Genomic DNA, 17,929 nt, shown 5'->3' on the forward strand with positions numbered 1-17,929 from the left:
CAGCTCAAGGCAACCCTGTTGTTGTACTACTTCATTAAATTACTTATTTGTATGAACTTTGATGCACGAGAGCTTGCTTTGGGATACCTAAGATCCAGACATTGAAGTGACCTGACACAAGGCTCCTAGAGGGGAGGTGTCCTGGTTTGGTTAAAAACAAGACCAGTTTCTCTTTTAGTGAATTTTCCTTTCAGCTAAGTTCTTCTAAGTAACTGTACTTTTCTGAATTTGGCTGCTTGTTTTTGCAGACAGCAGCTGATAACCTAGCAATGGTATGCAAAGTACTGATAAAAATGCACATCCCATAAGTGAGAGGGGCATATTTGCAAGGAGGGGCAAACAGAACAGGTGACTAAAATTCACCAGCTAAGTATTCCATCCTATCCATGTCATATACCCTATAAAAGTGGGAGATCACAAGGGTCTCACCCTCTTCAACTATGGCTGGCAGCTGAAGAGGACCCTGTCTGTCATCCCTGTGATCCGAGGCCTGCTTTCAGACCCTTCATCTGTGAATCCAGTTCCAGTATGCTGTGGAGTCCAGCACAGGACTTCCGGATGCCTGCCCCGCAGCTGCCAGAGCCGGCTCTGTCGCCGGGCAAATGCTGAGCTGTGCCGGGAAATTCAAGATTGGTTTCGTATATTTTGTATTATTTTCTCTATTTTATTAGCAGAATCAGTAAAGCATTTTTAACTTTTTTTCCAACCTGCAAGCCTCTCTCTCTCTTTTCCTCGTATTTCCCTTTCCTTGGTGGGGAGGGAGTTAACAGGTAGCATCTGCCATGGTTTATTGTCACCCTGCATAAAACCTTGACAGATGGTAAGCAGGTTGAGATGTAGTAATGAAACTTTGAAAATCTAGCCAAGCGATATAAACAATTGGGTGTGCACATATAATCTTTTGGCCATGAATACATGTAATCCCTTACCTGTGTTTCCTTACCCTATATGTCTCTTAGACATGAACCATTGATCAAGTCTGGGACTAGGTTTGGATCCAGTCACACCTAAACTCCTGAGAAGTTTAGAAAGCAAGGGCGTACATACTGAGCCTCATAACTCAACAGAAGGGCCTCTCTCTACCATTTTGTATCTCCTGTCCCCATATAAATCAGTTTAAAACAGCTCTCACCTGATTCTGCTTGGCATATTTCCTCTATGCAGTAAGTAATGGAGTGAACCTTGCCATCAAACTCTAAGTCACACTTTAAGTGATCTAAACAGGACCTAAAATCACTCATCTATGACACAAGCCAGTACAGATCATTCTCTGCCATAATTATATACTATTTCTATAGGGATTTGTTACTGGTCATAGCCAAAGAAGCAGTGGAAGGGCTTCCCCTTAGACCTTGTAATACTGTCCCTTAGCTCTCCTTAAGTCCCTTAACAAAGAAGAACACCAGGGACACAATTGTTCAACATTTCAGTACATTTCACTGTCACAGCCCCTTCTTCAGGTCCTTCCTGTATTTAAGTACTTAAGTTTGTTCTTTACGTGAATATTGTCTCTTTTGCTCTTTCTACATGTGAAATACTCTTTTAACTTGACTATACCAGTTATGAAAAACCTGATGTACACAACTGTAAGTGAAAGTCTTCTATCTAAGTGTTTAAGAATTAAAGGATGGCATCTTCTGAAATTTTCATTGTTAGTTTAACCATAGGATTTCCAGTAAAGTTAATCTAAACATTGTCTTCAGTAACAGCAAATACATAAGCACTGAGTGCTTTTTAAACCTTGACCAAGCAAGAATTGTAACAGCATAGCTGCATGAATGTAAATACATGCACACGCATACTATAACAATAGGACAAACATTTTATAGAGTAAGAACTCAAAGGTGTACAGCACTGGTGACATCCTAACATTGACCTCAACAGTTACAAATCAAGCAATTAACAACCACAAGTGCTTATGGGTATAATTTCCATAAAAACCAAAGTCCAAATCCTAGTGCAAGAGGTTTGTGATCTTAAAAGTATATGACTAAAGCTTTGCAAGTATATAATTGAAGATTACAGTAAAAGGGACCTAAAGTTAAACATAACAGCTTTGGTGAACTTCATAGTTCTTTCATCAGTTTTCTCCAGAAGGATTTTTTTTGGTAGGTTTAGAATCCAAAATAAGAGACCTTCAAACACAAAGCAATATGTACTACAGAACACAGACATACACACATATGTAGCCAAGCTCCCTGGGGTTCTGTTGTTAGTTTTGGGTTTTTTTTATGTTCTACAGACAATCTTTCTAAAAAGATCAGCTTCACCATATGCATACTATATTACAGGCATATATTTACCACATGAATAAATACTTGTAATATATTTTAAAAAATCAGAACATAAATCTTGCCTTTGAAAACTTACCAATGCCCAATGTATTTAAGGCTCCTTAAGCAATTTCAAGTTTGTAATAGTCTCTGCATTTGAAAAATGGATTAGTAATGTCTACAGATTTTTAAACACAGTCCAACAATCTCTCTTAAATGTTTAATAGCTTCCATCTTCCATAAGCATATGCTAACTTTTCTTTCACCTCTCTCCTTTCACGCTTCATGTTTTTACATTGTTGTCTTTACAAGAGGGACAAAAGTATCAAAAAGACACAACATTCAGTCCAGCTCCTTTCAAACTTAACAAAATTCTATTAAGTACTCAGGGTAGATTTGGTTGGCATCAAAGATGACAAAAATCTTTGGGTTCCATGTATTATCCACACAGCTGTCATACAAGTTCACAAAGCTTCCATCTTTTGAAGGCGGCCTCATGTACTTTGAATCGCCATTGATATAGTCACCAGTTAACACACGAGCAAGAAACATGACTTTATCTGGTCTATGCAGATGAGGCTGCAGATTCACGCCATGAATTTGAAAAGTATCTCCATGCTTCATGTCCTCTTTGCAAAAACGACTGGAATACGATGCATCTCTTGCGAAATAGGTCCCTTCCAAATAAAAAAAAAAATAATCTGATTACATTCTTATCAATTCTTATCATGATGGCTTAACTACTAGAGCATGGATATAGGTAACAGGATGATGAAAGATGCCTCTTCTTTTATGTTCATTAGCAATACAACTTCCCCCCCACCCCCAAATCACTGAATTATAGCAACATGACCAAATGTTTTTAGTAGGAATGTTTTAGTAGGGAGACTGTCTTGTGATCAAAACTGCTTTGTTGTACATCTCCCCACACTCCCTGGTCCTAACAACCAGTTGTGACGGTTACATTCCTTACTGCATCCCAACTTTCTTAATTACACTTGATGTAAAAGTAGAGCTGTAGCTATAGTAAACAGCTCCTGGATAAACACAGGGAGTAAGAGAACACTTAATGTTGAACTGTTAAGATTACCAAACTTGTTTGGAACAAAAATACTTACCTTTTCCATATACAGCAGCATGCATCCCGTTTATTCTCCAGTCAAAGTTATGAATACATATTGCTTCTACAAATTCATTACTGGTGCCATGAAATAACATTTGCTCATTAATAGTTGGGACACCTCTTTTCTTCTTTAGTTGAGCTTTTTTCCTACAGAGAATACACAATACAGCATTACAAACATCCATACCATCAAATTAAGTTACTCCTCTGAAAACACTCCAGGGTGGACAGACCATACATTCCATACATTCTATTAAGTACTCAGGGTAGATTTGGTTGGCATCAAAGATGACAAAAATCTTTGGGTTCCATGGGACCATACTCCATACATTCCACTTCCATGAACGCCTAAATGATTCTAGTTTTTAAACAGATCAGAATTCTTAAGGTAAACGTTTAGAAATCACACACTTCCAGATGCTGTGCACTATTTACAGAAGTAATCCAAGATTAGGAAAAAGGTCTTTTATACCAATTTTACCAGTATTGTTCATTTGGTATTAGTTTTAGTGTGGTCATTTTCTGCAGATACATTTTTAAAAGAAAGGCATTTTTCTCTGATTTTGTTCCCTCCATCTACTTAAATAACACAGCAGAAGGGATAACAGAGTTAGTGGATTATGAAGTATCATTATCCAGGTAAACCAGCAAAAATATCAAAAATATAATTACTTTCATTTTTAGGTAATATGATAACTTCAACATGATAATTTCATAAAGTTTTTCAGAATTTATGGTTCACATACTTTCCAAAAGAGATAAGCCATCTAGAATTTTGGCAATAACCCCTTATACCTCTATTATGGTCTCATGGGCAGAAGCCCACAGTACAGCTTCCATTAAAGAACAGATATATTTTCCATCAACCCCACTGGGTTTTCATAAGATCCATTAAGAAGTTGACTCTGGAGCTGTGTCTAAATCACTGACTTGTTTATAGTTATGATCCCTTAACTGTCCAGACAAAAAACAAGTTGGAGTGCATCATAGCCTTGTTCTTGTACCTGAATTTTCTTCCTGTAAAAGACACAGTGCATGGGGCACTGTGCTACATACATCAGGCACGTACTTAGGTTTAACACACTAAGCAATCCGCTTATAACCGGAGTACACACTTGAACTGGGGAAACGTTCTCAGGGCTTACAGTTTAGATGTAGTCTGAGGAGGTCCTATGAACCAGGTCCAGGGAAAGAGACAGGCAGCAAATATTATCATATTGATGGCATTACATTGCAACTATGCATTATTTATAAATAAGCACACTTCACAGAAGTTAAACTCTTACAGTACTTAGCTTGAAAGATATGTTTTATTGTTCAGCTTTTTTTTTTCTCCTCCATTAAGTGCAAACTAAAACACCTGTGTCTTGGCAACTTAATTCTTGTTTGGTTGGTTGGTTTTGTGGGTTTTTTATTTGTTTTGTTTTAATACAACCACTTTCCAAATCAGAAGAACATCAACACAATCTCAAGGGCATCTGGGAGGTTTCACTAATAATCTCATTTGTGACATTTTGTGTCAGAGGCAGAGGTTCCAGGCATTTAAGTTCCACCCTATTAGCCATTCAACAAAACCCAGGAGCCAAGATTCCCTGCATCTGCGTGAGGCAACACCTCTGAGCTAAGTGCTAGTAATGCTGAATATTTGAAATTTTTCAATCAGCACCCCTCTATTGTTGGCTGCTGTTCTCTGACAATGTATAAGGACAGCCTTTAGTAACGTCTCTTGCAACAGGGGAACAGAACCAATTTATAGAAAAGGTGAATAACCAGTTGTCCAACAATGATCTCTAAGAGTCCTTCACTACCTCTGACCAGCTGATTTCCTAAAAACAATTTTAAATAGTCATTAATATGGGAACTACAATAACAGACAAACGTGTTTAGACCAGTACAATGATGCAAATAATAATTCGAGCAATGCTCAAATTTAATCACTGACCTTATCAATGAAACAAAACACTTCAAAACCACAAAAGTTTAAGTAGCAATTGCACCTTCTAAGTAGCTGAATATACTGTGCACACTGGGAAGGTGGTTCTGCAGAGTGCAAAATGCCACTGACGGACTTTTTGTTGATGTGGAACAGAAATCAAGTAGTCCAGCTATTCCAAAAAACATCATCTTAGCACTTTGCACCAGCAGTGACAAGCTAATCCAGTAAAACAAAATTAAGCTGATCCACCACTCAGAAGGCTTGCATACAGCCAGTTCACTCAATAAAGGAGAAACCTAAAGCAAAATTAAATACGCAGAGACATGTTCTTTGTACATATGCAAGCACATAAACTGTTTTTAAAGACAGTCAGCAGTGTCACTGACCAAGTGCCATTTTCTACTTGCTGTAATCATCTACAACTCCAAACTGAGATGCATAACCAAAATATGCTAGACTAAGATTCACCTCCTACTTTCGCTGTCCCACATGGGACACAAAAAGAACTTTTAGTGAATTTGAAAAGATGAAATACCTACCTCTTTATAATATACTACCAGGCAATAATTTCTTCACCAGTGTGTGTAAACCCATCTACTCCAAGGCTGTATTTTACCCTCAACAGCAAAGCAGCTAAGCCTCACTTGCATACACTTATTCTAGCAATTTTCATTGTTACTTGTAGTTTTTGATACAGGAAAGTACAGTGCAGTGGTGGTTCAAAAGTTTCACAAAGGAGATGAGAACCTTGCAGATGAGGAGTGTAGTGGTCAGCCACTGAAGTTGACAACAACCAGCTGAGCGCAATCATTGAAGCTGATCTTCTTACAACTACACAAGAAGTTGTTTGGCATTTGAATGAAATTGGAAAGGTGAAAAAGCTTGATTAGTGGGTGCCTCATGAGCAGACTGAAAATTTAAAAAAATCGTCATTTTGAAGTGTCACCTATGCAACAACAACGAACCATTTCTCAAGTGGATTGTCATGTGCAACGAAAAGTAGATTTTCTACGACAACTGGTGATGACCAGGTTGGACCAAGAAGAACCTCCAGAGCACTTCCCAAAGCCAAACTTGCACCGAAAAAAGGTCATGATCACTGGTGGTTTGCTGCCAGTCTGATCCACTACAGCTTTCTGAATCTTGGCAAAACCATTACACTGAGAAGTATGCTCAGCAAATCAATGAGATGAACCAAAAACTGCAGTGCCTGCAGCCAGCATTTTTATGCTACAAGAATAAACAAACTTATTTCTCATTGGCAAAAATGCATTGATTATAATGGTTGCTATTTTGATTAACAAAGATGTGTTTGAGTCTAGTAATGACGATTTAAAATTCATGGTCCAAAACTGCAAGTACTTCTGCACCAAACTAATACAAAACGCTTATTTTTGTTCTCCTTACTTCACTGTATCATGGGCATCTACCACATGGACACCCCAAGTATCTTTAATGTTTCTGTCTTACCTGTGCTACATCTACACCTAATGGATTTCTGTAAGTACTACATTTCTGCACCTGTAGAAGCTATAGTGTTAAAAATGGAATTCTGAATACAGAGGAATAACAAATAAAATTTTTAAAAAATAAAAAGTAACACATTTTCATTAATAATAATAGCAATTTCTGCTGCATGACTTCAAGATTTGCTCCATTAACAATCCTAAGTGTTGGTTTTAGAAAAAAATCTCACCTGCAAAAAAACTCCCACAAGTCTAGATTTTGTATTCTCTTAATTCTTTTAATTCGGTGGCTATCCATTGTTTTTCCAAAGAGACTAGAAACTTCATTATATTCATTTGTTTTCTTTTGCAATGGAATAAGCTGGAAAAAAAGAGGTTAGTACAATTTCAATTCGATGCATTATTTCATTATCCCATGTTTTTGACCTACTTGCATATCAACTCTTACCTGATAAGGCTCCTCAGTATTTACATTCTCCCAGTGTGAAGGCATAGGGATAGCCTCATTTTCACAGATGTAACTTCAAACAAGAAAAGGTAAAAACACATCACACCAAAGACACGAGGCATTTTCTTCTGTCAAACTCTTGCTCCAAACAATACAGTGTGCAAACAAACAAACAAACAAAAAAAAGCCCCAAACTTATACAAAACTACTTAGGGTTTTAATTAAACCAAGTCTGTTATCAGCAGGTAAGATTAAAGGCCTTGTTTTGTGTTCAAATAGGTCTTGTTTTGTATTCAAATTCTGGTTTAGCTTATTATAAACAAACCACAGTTGTGAACACTTTTAATACACCATCTACCCAACAAAAAATGGGAAGATAAATCAGAAGAGAGAGTCAGAAAGGTCTGCAACATCAGGAGAGCAGCACTAATTTAGACATGAGGAAGAATTTTTTTTCTATGAGGGTGCGAAAACACTGGAGCAGGTGGCCCAGAGAGGTGGTAGATGCCCCATCCCTGGAGACATTCAAGACCAGGCAGCACAGGACTCTGAGCAACATGATCTAGGTTGAAAGTATAACCAAATTCAGAACTAAAATTACTTCTAAGAAACTATTTTGGTAAAAAAAATCCACATATTTCATAGAGTCACTTTTATCTGTGGTAGTATCACTGCATTTATAAGTTTATTGTTTAGTGAGTAACAGATTTACATCAGCACAGCTTTACACCTAATGACTGATCAAATGCTAAGAAACTTACAATCTGCAGCAATTAGACTCATAAAACAATCTGATTGTTATGATGCAATTTCTTGTAAGTTCACATAATTTTAGAGTAAATTGTTAAAACATACAGGCAAGAAACTATAACTCCATATTTTTTGCTGTTACAATAATACCTCTAAATAATTTATGCAGTCACTACTACAATGGAACAAACTAGTCAATTTTTTTTCTGCCGCTTCTCCACAGCAATTCTGATTCAACAGGTATTTACAGCATGGGATTCCAATGGCTAATGATAGGCACACCTTTAAGATTCTTGCCAAGGGATATCAGTATTCAGTATGCCTTGCCTCTTCCAGTACAAGTTACTTACTTTCTCAGAAAAAAAGATTAAAAAAATAAACTAAAAATTCTTTTGACAGCCTTCTCTTCTGAAATGTATTCCTTCTTCACTTGACTAGCTTTTCCACTCAAATTGTTTGATGTAAACAAAACAAAGCGCATTTTTGTTTCATTTTACTTAGAAGAATCAGGAATAAAATAAAAATAAGGAGGCTTCCTTTCATTTCCTTACCTGAAAGCATTGATAGTAAAGGGAGCTCGCTTTATTGGACGTTGCTTAAGGGTAGTTAGGTTGATTTGTTTCATCACTGAGCATAAAACAAGAGTTAAGACAAAAGTTTCTGCAAGTCATCTATAGCATATGAAACACTTAAATGTCATTTTAAAAAATAACATTACTACAGCAAAAGTTGTTTAACAGGAATTCCTATTTCAACAACTAATAAATTAGCATTTTCGATAAATGTTTCTAAATACTGGCCTCAGAATAACTGTCATTTATATGAGTTGTCAAAATATGCAAATATTACACAAACAAAACATTTATTGTTAAAATAACCATCTGAGATTCAGCCCCACTAAATCAATGGCAAAACTTCCACTGGCTTTAATATAACTAGGATGACAAAGTATATTACTGTCCTTAATGCAAGACACCAAGACCTACAAACAGAAACATAAAAACCGTTGTTTAGCATTTGCATTTAGTGCAAAACATTTTTTTTTTTTTAAGCAGACATTTCAACACAAGTAAACGTAAAGCTCCCTCTGTTGTTAGATACTACTTTACTCCTAGTAACACTGCTGTTTTACCAAGTCCCCACTTTCTGTATTTCAAATACTACTATTATTTTCTTTGATTTGGAAGAGGCTCCTATTTAAGCATATAGCTTAAATTTGATCAGAAAATAAACAACCTATGGATGGAAAAGCTAAAAAAAAGAAAAAAAAAAAGTCATTAGAACATACCTACGAACAAAGGACAGATTAACTACAAACATTAGAAACTTGTAATATTCTGTAAATTTACGAGCATGGCGCGAGATCTTCACAACCTACTAGAAAATCCTTTTGCCCATCTCCTCCATATTCTGACAATAGAACTGGCTTCAACTACTTGATGAATTATAAAATCAGTTTGATACCAGTTATTTCGCAGAAAGTTTTGCAGAAAGCTTCCTTCATATCAATATTTCTTATGTAGACTCTGAATGGAAGAAGTTTTTCAAGCCCACAAGGAGTTGCATGTTGAAGAAAAAAGGTTCAAACTTCCCAGTCCCATAGGTGCCTGCTACATACCACCTACAGGTGAGGTAAGCAGTGGTAACATGATGGAGCACTACTAAACAAGACATGCTGATTTATTAATAAACTACACTAGAGAGTGCAACAGGGCAGCTGCTTCTAAAAACTCCTGTGTACTTTCCAGTAAAAAATACATTTCCAATCACAAGTTTCTGCACTAGATACGAGGACAATAATTTGCTGAATGAACAAATGAACTTGTACATCTGGTACATTATATTATTATTATTTAAATTTACTCTGTGAAAAGATACATACCTGAAAAGTCTAGCACGTAGTTAAATTTTGCAGTAGTAAAAGAAACAGAACCATGTGGGTTTGTTCGAAAGCTCCTTTCAATATCTTCACTGCTAACAGAGCAGTGACTGTTTGAATCAGCCTTCAAAACAAATGAAAAAGCATATTTCGACAAATCCGCAATAGGTAGTTTGATGTATGGAATCCATCATAGCTAATATAACTTCATAAGTATTTACCTGGAACATATGCCATTTACCACACTCAGCCAAATAAAACCAGCCCCACTGGGTATCAGAGGTATCCATCTCTTCAGCTGAACTTTCCGTCTTTGGAAAAAAATCTTCTGATGTAGTTTGAGGCATTTCCTGAAACATTCACATGCATACACAAAAAAAGTTTGGATACTATTTGCAAAAATGCATTATTTAATAAATCAATAAAAAAGCAAAATAAAGTTAATTTACAATACCCCTGGCATGTGGAAGGCAGATTTGTTTTCTCTTTTTCAAATAACAATTCTTAATTTGCTACTCATCCAGTATTATCCTTTAACCCAGTTCAACATTTTCAAAACTCTTGCAAGTGTCTGTAAATGTGCCAGTAAAGGCAAGACCTATAGGCTTTATCAGATCAAAGAAAGGGGCTAAATTCCATACTCACGGTCATATGAGCAAGGCCATTCATATATACAACAGGCTTTAAGTTACACATCAGGAATGATGTATTGGGGTTAAATCTGATATCTACTAGGTACTCCCCAACAGTGAACAAGTCAGACTGGATATCAGAAGTTGTTGGGAAAAACAAAACAAAAAACAAACAAACAAAACAAAAAAACACACACACACACAAAAAAAAAAAAAAAAAAAACAAAAAAAAACAAAAACACAAAACTAAGACAAATAATATAATTATTTAACTATGCAAGTCCACAGTGCATTATTCCTCAACACTGCATGACGGTCTGTTTCTTTCCTAATGGATGGAAGAAACAGGACAGAGTAGAGGTCTACAAACTCATGACAAAACTGAACATGGAATAAAGAATTACATTTTCTTTCAACATAAGAAGGAAACACCTATCAAAGGTTGCACAGGTCAAGTTCGAAACAAGTGAAACTTCTTCATAGAATAGATGGCAGTCTATGGAATTCTTTTAATGGTATGCTGTGGATGCTGCAAATTTATGGAAGTTCAAAAAGCAGCTAGACTAAGTTCAAGCCTACCAATTCAGAAGAACAGTCCCTGCCAGATTTCAGCCCTCCTTTGTTCATCAATAAAATCCTGAAAACTCTGAGAGTATTTGACTCTACCTGCATATATCTCCTGACATGACAACCTGGCCTGCCACACCCCCCTGCAAACAAGAATTCTAAGATGGTTGGGGGAATCTTTCAGAGAAAGAAGCTTGCCCTACTAACAGAAAAGGTTAGCAACTCATTCACTCTAACTGCTTAACTAAGACTGGCACCCTTCCCAACAATTTTCTCAACTTTTGCTTCCAAGAAGTGCAACAACACCCTCCAGCTCAAGTAAGTAAAACAACATCCAGTTAAGATCCTAGATGCTTCAACTGGAGACCTGAAGAAGGCAAATACTGGAGCCTGGAAGCAGGCATCAGCTGGCCAGTGCTACTGGAGCAGGAGTTGAGAACAGAAGGCACTTCTTCTAGCACTATCCTTCCCCTTTATTTTTCCCAAGCTAGCCCTCTGAGGTTGTTTGAAAACAATCCCAGAAATCTCTTTGTGGTATAACTAGACACCATGTGCTTATCATAAAAAGCTCCAAATGGCTACAAAAATCTAGATGCTTAGAAAACAGAAGAATCAGAAGTGGACCTCCACAACATCTCTAAATTGCAGAATACGAGTGCAAAACTACTTCAGTACAAACTTAACCCCACAAAGCTAAATACATGGATAGCTGCCTCAAGTTCAAGCAGAACTACACTACATGCACACCAGCTGCATGGAAAAGAGAAAGAGAAAACTGTTCTTTATTTCAGAAGGCATCTGCCAACAGCTCTTCTGTTCCTCACAGCAATACAAAATCACAGAGCCTACATTCACTTTGTATTAAAGCACAACTGGCCAACATATTTTGATTATAATTTTCCACCTTCAACTTGATTCTGCCCCTCAGATGAGTATTTGATTACGTTCTCTCCTACAGAGAGCGGTAGTCTACAATTTTTAAAGCTAAGAGGAAAGCAATTCAGGTTTTTTGGGAAATGTTTAGTTTCCTCATGTTCCCACTAAAATGGCCAGACCTCATGTCCATCCCAGTGTTTGTTCAGGGCCTCAAATCTGATCATTCAAATCAGTAATAACTTTTGAACAAGTTACAAACAGAGAAGGCATGTTCATCGGTGCCTCGTCGACACATTTATACTCCTCTGGGGCTAACACAGCCTCCGGAATAATAATTTACTAAGGGGACAGTTATTGCCATATCTTTGAAAAATGTTACATTCAATCCATATGTATTACCCTAGTCACAAAGTCTAGGGTAAGCAGGTAGATTCCAAGATACTTAGAATGACAGAAAGGCATGAATACATAAAGTCGTAAGAACAAGAGAGCAGTTCTCAAAGGTGACACAAATCTGAAATACTTGAAGGAACAGTCAACTTACTGATGAATTTAAAAATCAAACCTACACCATTTTTAAGGAGCAGGTAGCTTTTTATCCAAACACGCTGAATGCACGCAAAGTGAGCGGAAAAATCTCAGTGGGCTTTTCTGAATGACAGGATGTCAACTATCAAGACACAGCAAGGAGAATTTTATTAGCAACGCCGTTGCTAACAAAAGTCCTCTCAACTCCTATTATTAGCACTGTTTCTACTGGTCCAGGAGTTACCAGAACAGCTCAAAATCACTCTGACAGCAAAAACTATCATCCTAATAGAATGAATGCTCATTGTGTGTTGTGGTGTGACTGAATGGCTTTACTACTACTGGTAATGCATTGCCTCATTTTTCCAAAAGTACCTTTAAGTTTGAATTATAAACATGCTTTACAATGTGTAGAATCACAGAATGGTTTGGGCTGGAAGGGACCTCTGACGATCATCTAGTCCAGTCCACCTGCTAAAGCAGGTTCACCTAGAACAGATCACACGGGAATGTGTCCAGAAGGGCTGTGGATGTCTCCAGAGGAGAGTCCACAACCTCTCTGGGTAGCCCGTTCCAGTGCTCTGTCACCTTCAAAGCAAATAAGTTTCTCCTCATGCTTAGACGGAACCTCCTATGCTGCAGTCCATGCCTGTTGCCCCTCAACCTATCATTGGGCATCACTGAAAAGAGTCTCATCCTCTTGACACCCACCCACAGCTGTGTAGCATTAATACAATACTCTCTCAGCCTTCTCTTCTCCAGGTTGAACAGACCCAGCTCTCTCAGTCCTTCCTAAGAAAGATGCTCCAGACTCCTAATGATCTTTGTAGACCTCTGTTGGACTCCCTCCAGTAGTTCTTTGTCCTTAAACTGGGGATTGTCTAGTCTAATCCACCCTGCCATGGGCAGCAACATCTTTCATTAGACGAGGTTTCTCAAAGCTCCATTCAACCCAACTTCGATCACTTCCAACAATGAGGCACTGACAGCTTCTCTAGACAGTCATCCTCATGGTAAAAAATACAGAACTATCCTGATGGGCTATTCTGTCTGATTTCTTGTACTGCCTGCTTCCACTTAGCAGATTGTGCTTCATTCCCAAAGACTCTTTTGCCTACAAATATCAACTTTGTATAGTTCCCTGTTGAGAACATTAGCAGTGCTAAGGGCCTCCCTGGCTCTTCCTTAGAGAGCAAGGTACCTGAGCAGGAGACTTGGCTGAGGTAAGACTGCAGGGCTAGGGAGGGCAAGAGAAAGAAGAACACCATTAGCACTAGTACAGGACACAATGTGAAATGACAATACCCTATCACCACTTACCCCCTTTGTGCTTCAGGGAACCACTGCTGAAGTCACCCTCTTTACCGACCCCCTCCAGAGCTGATCCCATCAGAGCTCAAGGACACGGCAGGGTGGTAGATCTAACCACAGCACCAGTACCTCTCCAGCTGAGTCGGAGGCTTCCCCAAAGATGGTGGCCTACGCCCCCACCCTCTTCCCCAACCTGGCAGAGCGCTCGCCAGCGGCGGCGGGGTGGGAGTGGGGCGAAGCGGCCTGCGGGGCGCGCGTAGTACGAAGACGGTCTGAGGAAATGAAAGATAAAAGGAGCGGCCGTTTCCCCCGTTCCCCTCCAGCCCGCACTCACCGCATCGGCCGCCCACCCCGGGCTCGCTCCCCACATGCTGCCCAGAGAGAAGGGGGGTGGGGGGGCAGGAGCGGTGGCACGCAGGCCGCGCCCCGGGGCGCGTCACTACTCGGCCTCCGGCCGCTTCCGTTATCGGTGGAAGAGGAAAGGGGCGGGGCAACAGCTGTTACAGCTCGCGCTCGATAGGCTCGTCACACAGACGGGCGAGGCCTGGTGTACAAAGGCGCGGCGGGGTGGGCGGGGACAGGCTGCGGTATGTGTCGCTCTGCCCAAGAGCGGGGATCCCTCACAGTGGGTGTGACCTGCCGCGCCCCCCGCCCACACGGGCACCTGGCGGCCTCCGGGCCGTGGTGTTGCAGCGGTTATCGCCTGTCAGTCATACGGGCTCCGCATACAGGCTCCGGCAGTTTTTCCGGTGCTGTGCGGTGTGTGGGTAGCATTTTGGAAGTGAGATGCACCGGTGCAGCACCCCTCGCTGCTCCGTACTACGCAACTTCGTTTCTTTTAGTTCTTCTGATTGCTGGCTGTCCTCCTGGATAGCAATGGGCCTCTACTTTACCAAGGAATTTTTACAGTCCACAATTTCCCTGTGAAATATGCATATACAGAATAATAGAGTGATTTTGGTTGGAAGAGACCCTCAAGATCATCAAAACCAACTGTTAACCCAACACTGGCAATAAACCATGTCCCTGAGAACCTCATCTATGTGTAGGAAGCAATTATTTTGCAAATATAATAGGATCAGGTAGGATGTCTCAGCAAAGCAATTTTTTTTCAATAACGATATTGTAACACCAGGTGTTCTACCTAAGGTAGGCACACATAATAGGGCAAAAAGCCCCTGCTTATATCCCCTGAAAATCCCTGCAGCAAATTCCCTCCCCTGTTCCCCATTGGTTGGGTACCTCAGGGTTTACAGACTACCCGGTGCCTGCCTCAGTCTACATACAAAACCCTCCCCTTATCAATCTATTTAAGATATGGATTCCTGGTACTTTGGCTACCCTTCCCCCTAAACTAACTTGTAAATGCAGGTATCAGTATGCATACAGGTATCAGTATAATGTAAAACAGACACTTTGTTTTACATTAAGGATTCATAGTACAGACACTTTGTTTTACATTAAGGATTCATAGTCTGATATCTCTCAGTCCTTCCCCCCTGCTGGGGTGAGGCGCCAGGTCCTCGGTTATGTGAAAACAACAGTTTTTCATTAAACGTTCCTTACAAACGCGTCTTTTAAACACCCCCAGGGATGGTGACTCACTCTACCAGTCAACCACTATCCAAGGTCAGAAGCAGCAAGGAAACAAAGTCTCCCAAAACTCAGAGCAGTGCTTCTCAGAGGGCCTTCTCCATGAACCAGTTTAAAAACAGAGGAAATCAAAATAAAATCAAACAAACAAAACAAACAAACAAACAAACCCCCCCAAAACCAACCAACAGCAACAACAACCAAAACACGCCTCAGGCTGGAGTTGCCCATTTCCACAAGGTCACCCCTGCTAGTCACTGTCCTGCACTCCGCGGACGTTTTTTTGGTCACCAGCTGCATGGACAAGATAGTCTGCAAGCGAGCAGACCCCAGGTACACACAGGAACTTCTTTACTTGCCTGTGGCTTTACCCTCACCTGTGACACTGAGCAAGGCCTAAACACAGTTTATTTCCCTTAGGCCATGGGTAATCAATGCAAGGAAGCCTGGGTATGCCTTCATGAATGGCAGCAATTCATTGGTGAATGGAAGAGCTTGTGAAACAAATAGAAATATATACAGCTAGCATTTGCTAGGATGCTCTCAGTGCCATCTTGTAATAATCTTATTGGGATTTTGTGTCTACAGTCTGCATTTATGTCTGCATACAAGTGAACCTTGACAGAAAAAAAGTGCAGCAGCTCCCAGAGCACTTTGGGCCAGAGCGACTGTCAGTGACCCTGCAGCAAAAGGCGGCCTTCTCCCTCATCAAGCAGGGCTATGGAGGCTAAATGGTGTCAGGTAAAGCATTTTTCTAAGGGGTTTGTGGCCACTTGGGAAGTGCTTGAAATTTTAACCTGATCCTCAGTCCAGGACTAGGACTAGCCGTCCCCTTCACATCAGCAGGCTGGCAACCAGCTTTGAACACCACAGAATCACACAGAATCAGAGAATGGTTGGGGTTGGAGGGGACCTCTGGTGATCATCTAGTCAAACCCATCTGCTAAAGCAGGTTCACATAGAGTAGATTGCACAGGAATGTGTCCAGGTGGGTTTTGAATGTCTGCAGAGAAGGAGACTCCACAGTCTCTCTGGGCAGCCTGTTCCAGTGCTCTGTCACCCTCAGAGAAGTTTCTCCTCATATTCAGATGGAATGTCCTGTTTCAGTGTGTGCCTGTTGCCCCTCGCCATTGCCTTTGTGAAATGAGCTGTTGCAGGAATTGCCGTGGTGTCAGAGGAAAGTGTATCAGCAAGGAGCATTACAGCAGTGACTCAGGGGAGGAACAAGACCAGCTCCAGAGTCCTGTGCTTACCCTCTTTGAAACTGCTGAGGCCAAACCTGTGAGCCCAGTTGTTCATGCAGTCATACAAGGATGAGCAGCATTGCAAACCTGCTTCATGTCACACGTTGCCACCACGTTTCTCTAAAGGAAAACTCAGAGTCCAGCTGCTGGTGTGTCCTCTGCCTGCAGCTCATGAGCCAAATCAGCTCTCAGCTGTAGGAATTGCTGAAGTCCTACAGCAATTCTCCACACAGCAGGACTATACAAATATATCAGAGAGAATAAGAGATCAGAGGGAGCTTCCCAGGAGCTCCTCACCTTCCTGCAATGACACCTCTTGCTGTGTCCTGATGAGTCTCCCCTGTCCCATGCTGAATCCCATGGCCTAGATCTCAGACCAAACATGACCTTTTCTTTTAATCCTAATAAGAGTTTTGTGTCACTATATTGTTTTAGCCCATGGGGATGCAGTTGGAATGAAACAATGACGGGAATATGGAAACAATGGTGTCCAATGACCTGTCATGGATGAGTCAGGCATGAATATGAAGCCAAGGACCACAGGTCAAATCATTTTTGCAGGGACCACAGCAGCTCAGCTGTGCCAATGAGACCCTCTTGTGTTGGAGCCCAGGCTCTGGCCCTCTTTGCAGCATATAATACTCTAATAATGTTCCAGATTTGTTCACAGAAACACAAGACTGAAGCATTTTAGTGCAAGGCTTCATTTTTGCCTGATTCTGTGTTGCATATGTGATTTTCCTTAGAAGCAGGAGAGTCACGTTGTGCATCAAGCCTGTCAAACCCCTTGGTCAGTTCATCTGAGTTGGCTGAGCTTCAGGCACCTGAGCTAAAAGCACCTGGTATGTATTTCTGGAGAACAGTCCTCATCCTTCTAGGCTAAAATACACAGTTTCTTTCAGGTCTCTCTGCATCGTGAGGAAGATCACTGGATTAGGGAAAGAAGCACAAGTGTCTTCCCACAGCCTCATGTAGCAGAGATGGTGATGGCTACAGTGCCACAGAAAAACTTTCTGTTCCCTGAGCATTGCTGACCTTACTTGTGTAAGGTTTGCTCTTAGGTCTCAGGTCCCGAACTTGGTGGCAAAATTGGGCAATGATGTGGAGCATTACCACAGTAGAACAAGACTATGCTGGGGACCAAAAGGCAAATCGGACAAACACAAGTCTGTTGGTCCACGGGAAATGTGGCCAAAAGTGCTGAGCGAGCTGACCAAAGTCAGTGCACAGCTGCTCTCATCTTTGAGAGGTCATAGTGAGCAGGGGAGGTTCCCGATAATTCGAAGAGGCATATGGCACCTGC

At 40.4% G+C, this 17,929-nt stretch overlaps 1 protein-coding gene across 8 annotated transcripts; it reads right to left on the reverse strand.

The window, feature by feature from the left end:
- Nucleotides 1-1,802: 1,802 nt before the first annotated feature.
- On the reverse strand, nt 1,803-14,306 carry PARP11 (poly(ADP-ribose) polymerase family member 11). 8 transcript variants are annotated; one of them, XM_065029229.1, is made up of 9 exons: nt 14,124-14,234; nt 10,097-10,225; nt 9,879-9,999; nt 9,461-9,617; nt 8,548-8,623; nt 7,247-7,319; nt 7,029-7,159; nt 3,392-3,543; nt 1,803-2,950 (listed from the first exon to the last, which is right to left on the reverse strand). In XM_065029229.1, the coding sequence occupies exons 4-9, from the start codon at nt 9,498-9,500 to the stop codon at nt 2,637-2,639; spliced, it is 786 nt and encodes a 261-aa protein (XP_064885301.1). In that variant the 5' UTR covers nt 9,501-9,617; nt 9,879-9,999; nt 10,097-10,225; nt 14,124-14,234; the 3' UTR covers nt 1,803-2,636. The 8 variants fall into 8 exon arrangements, with proteins under 8 accessions (XP_064885301.1, XP_064885293.1, XP_021153281.1 ...); XM_065029221.1 differs by having other exon boundaries at nt 13,799-14,166; XM_021297606.2 differs by lacking the exon at nt 9,461-9,617 and having other exon boundaries at nt 14,124-14,306.
- Nucleotides 14,307-17,929: the final 3,623 nt, after the last annotated feature.

This window comes from Columba livia, chromosome 1 (assembly GCF_036013475.1).
Source record: "Columba livia isolate bColLiv1 breed racing homer chromosome 1, bColLiv1.pat.W.v2, whole genome shotgun sequence".
In the NCBI taxonomy this organism is placed as follows: domain Eukaryota; kingdom Metazoa; phylum Chordata; class Aves; order Columbiformes; family Columbidae; genus Columba; species Columba livia.

Excerpts from the sequence above, each read along its gene's own strand:
- PARP11 (XM_021297606.2), bottom strand. The coding sequence starts at position 14,159 with ATGTGGGGAGCGAGCCCGGGGTGGGCGGCCGATGCG. Across the intron at positions 7,320-8,547 it reads TTTACTATCAATGCTTTCAG|TTACATCTGTGAAAATGAGG; the intron begins GTAAGGAAATGA and ends TCTTGTTTGAAG. Across the intron at positions 7,160-7,246 it reads ATACTGAGGAGCCTTATCAG|CTTATTCCATTGCAAAAGAA; the intron begins GTAAGAGTTGAT and ends CTTTTTTTCCAG.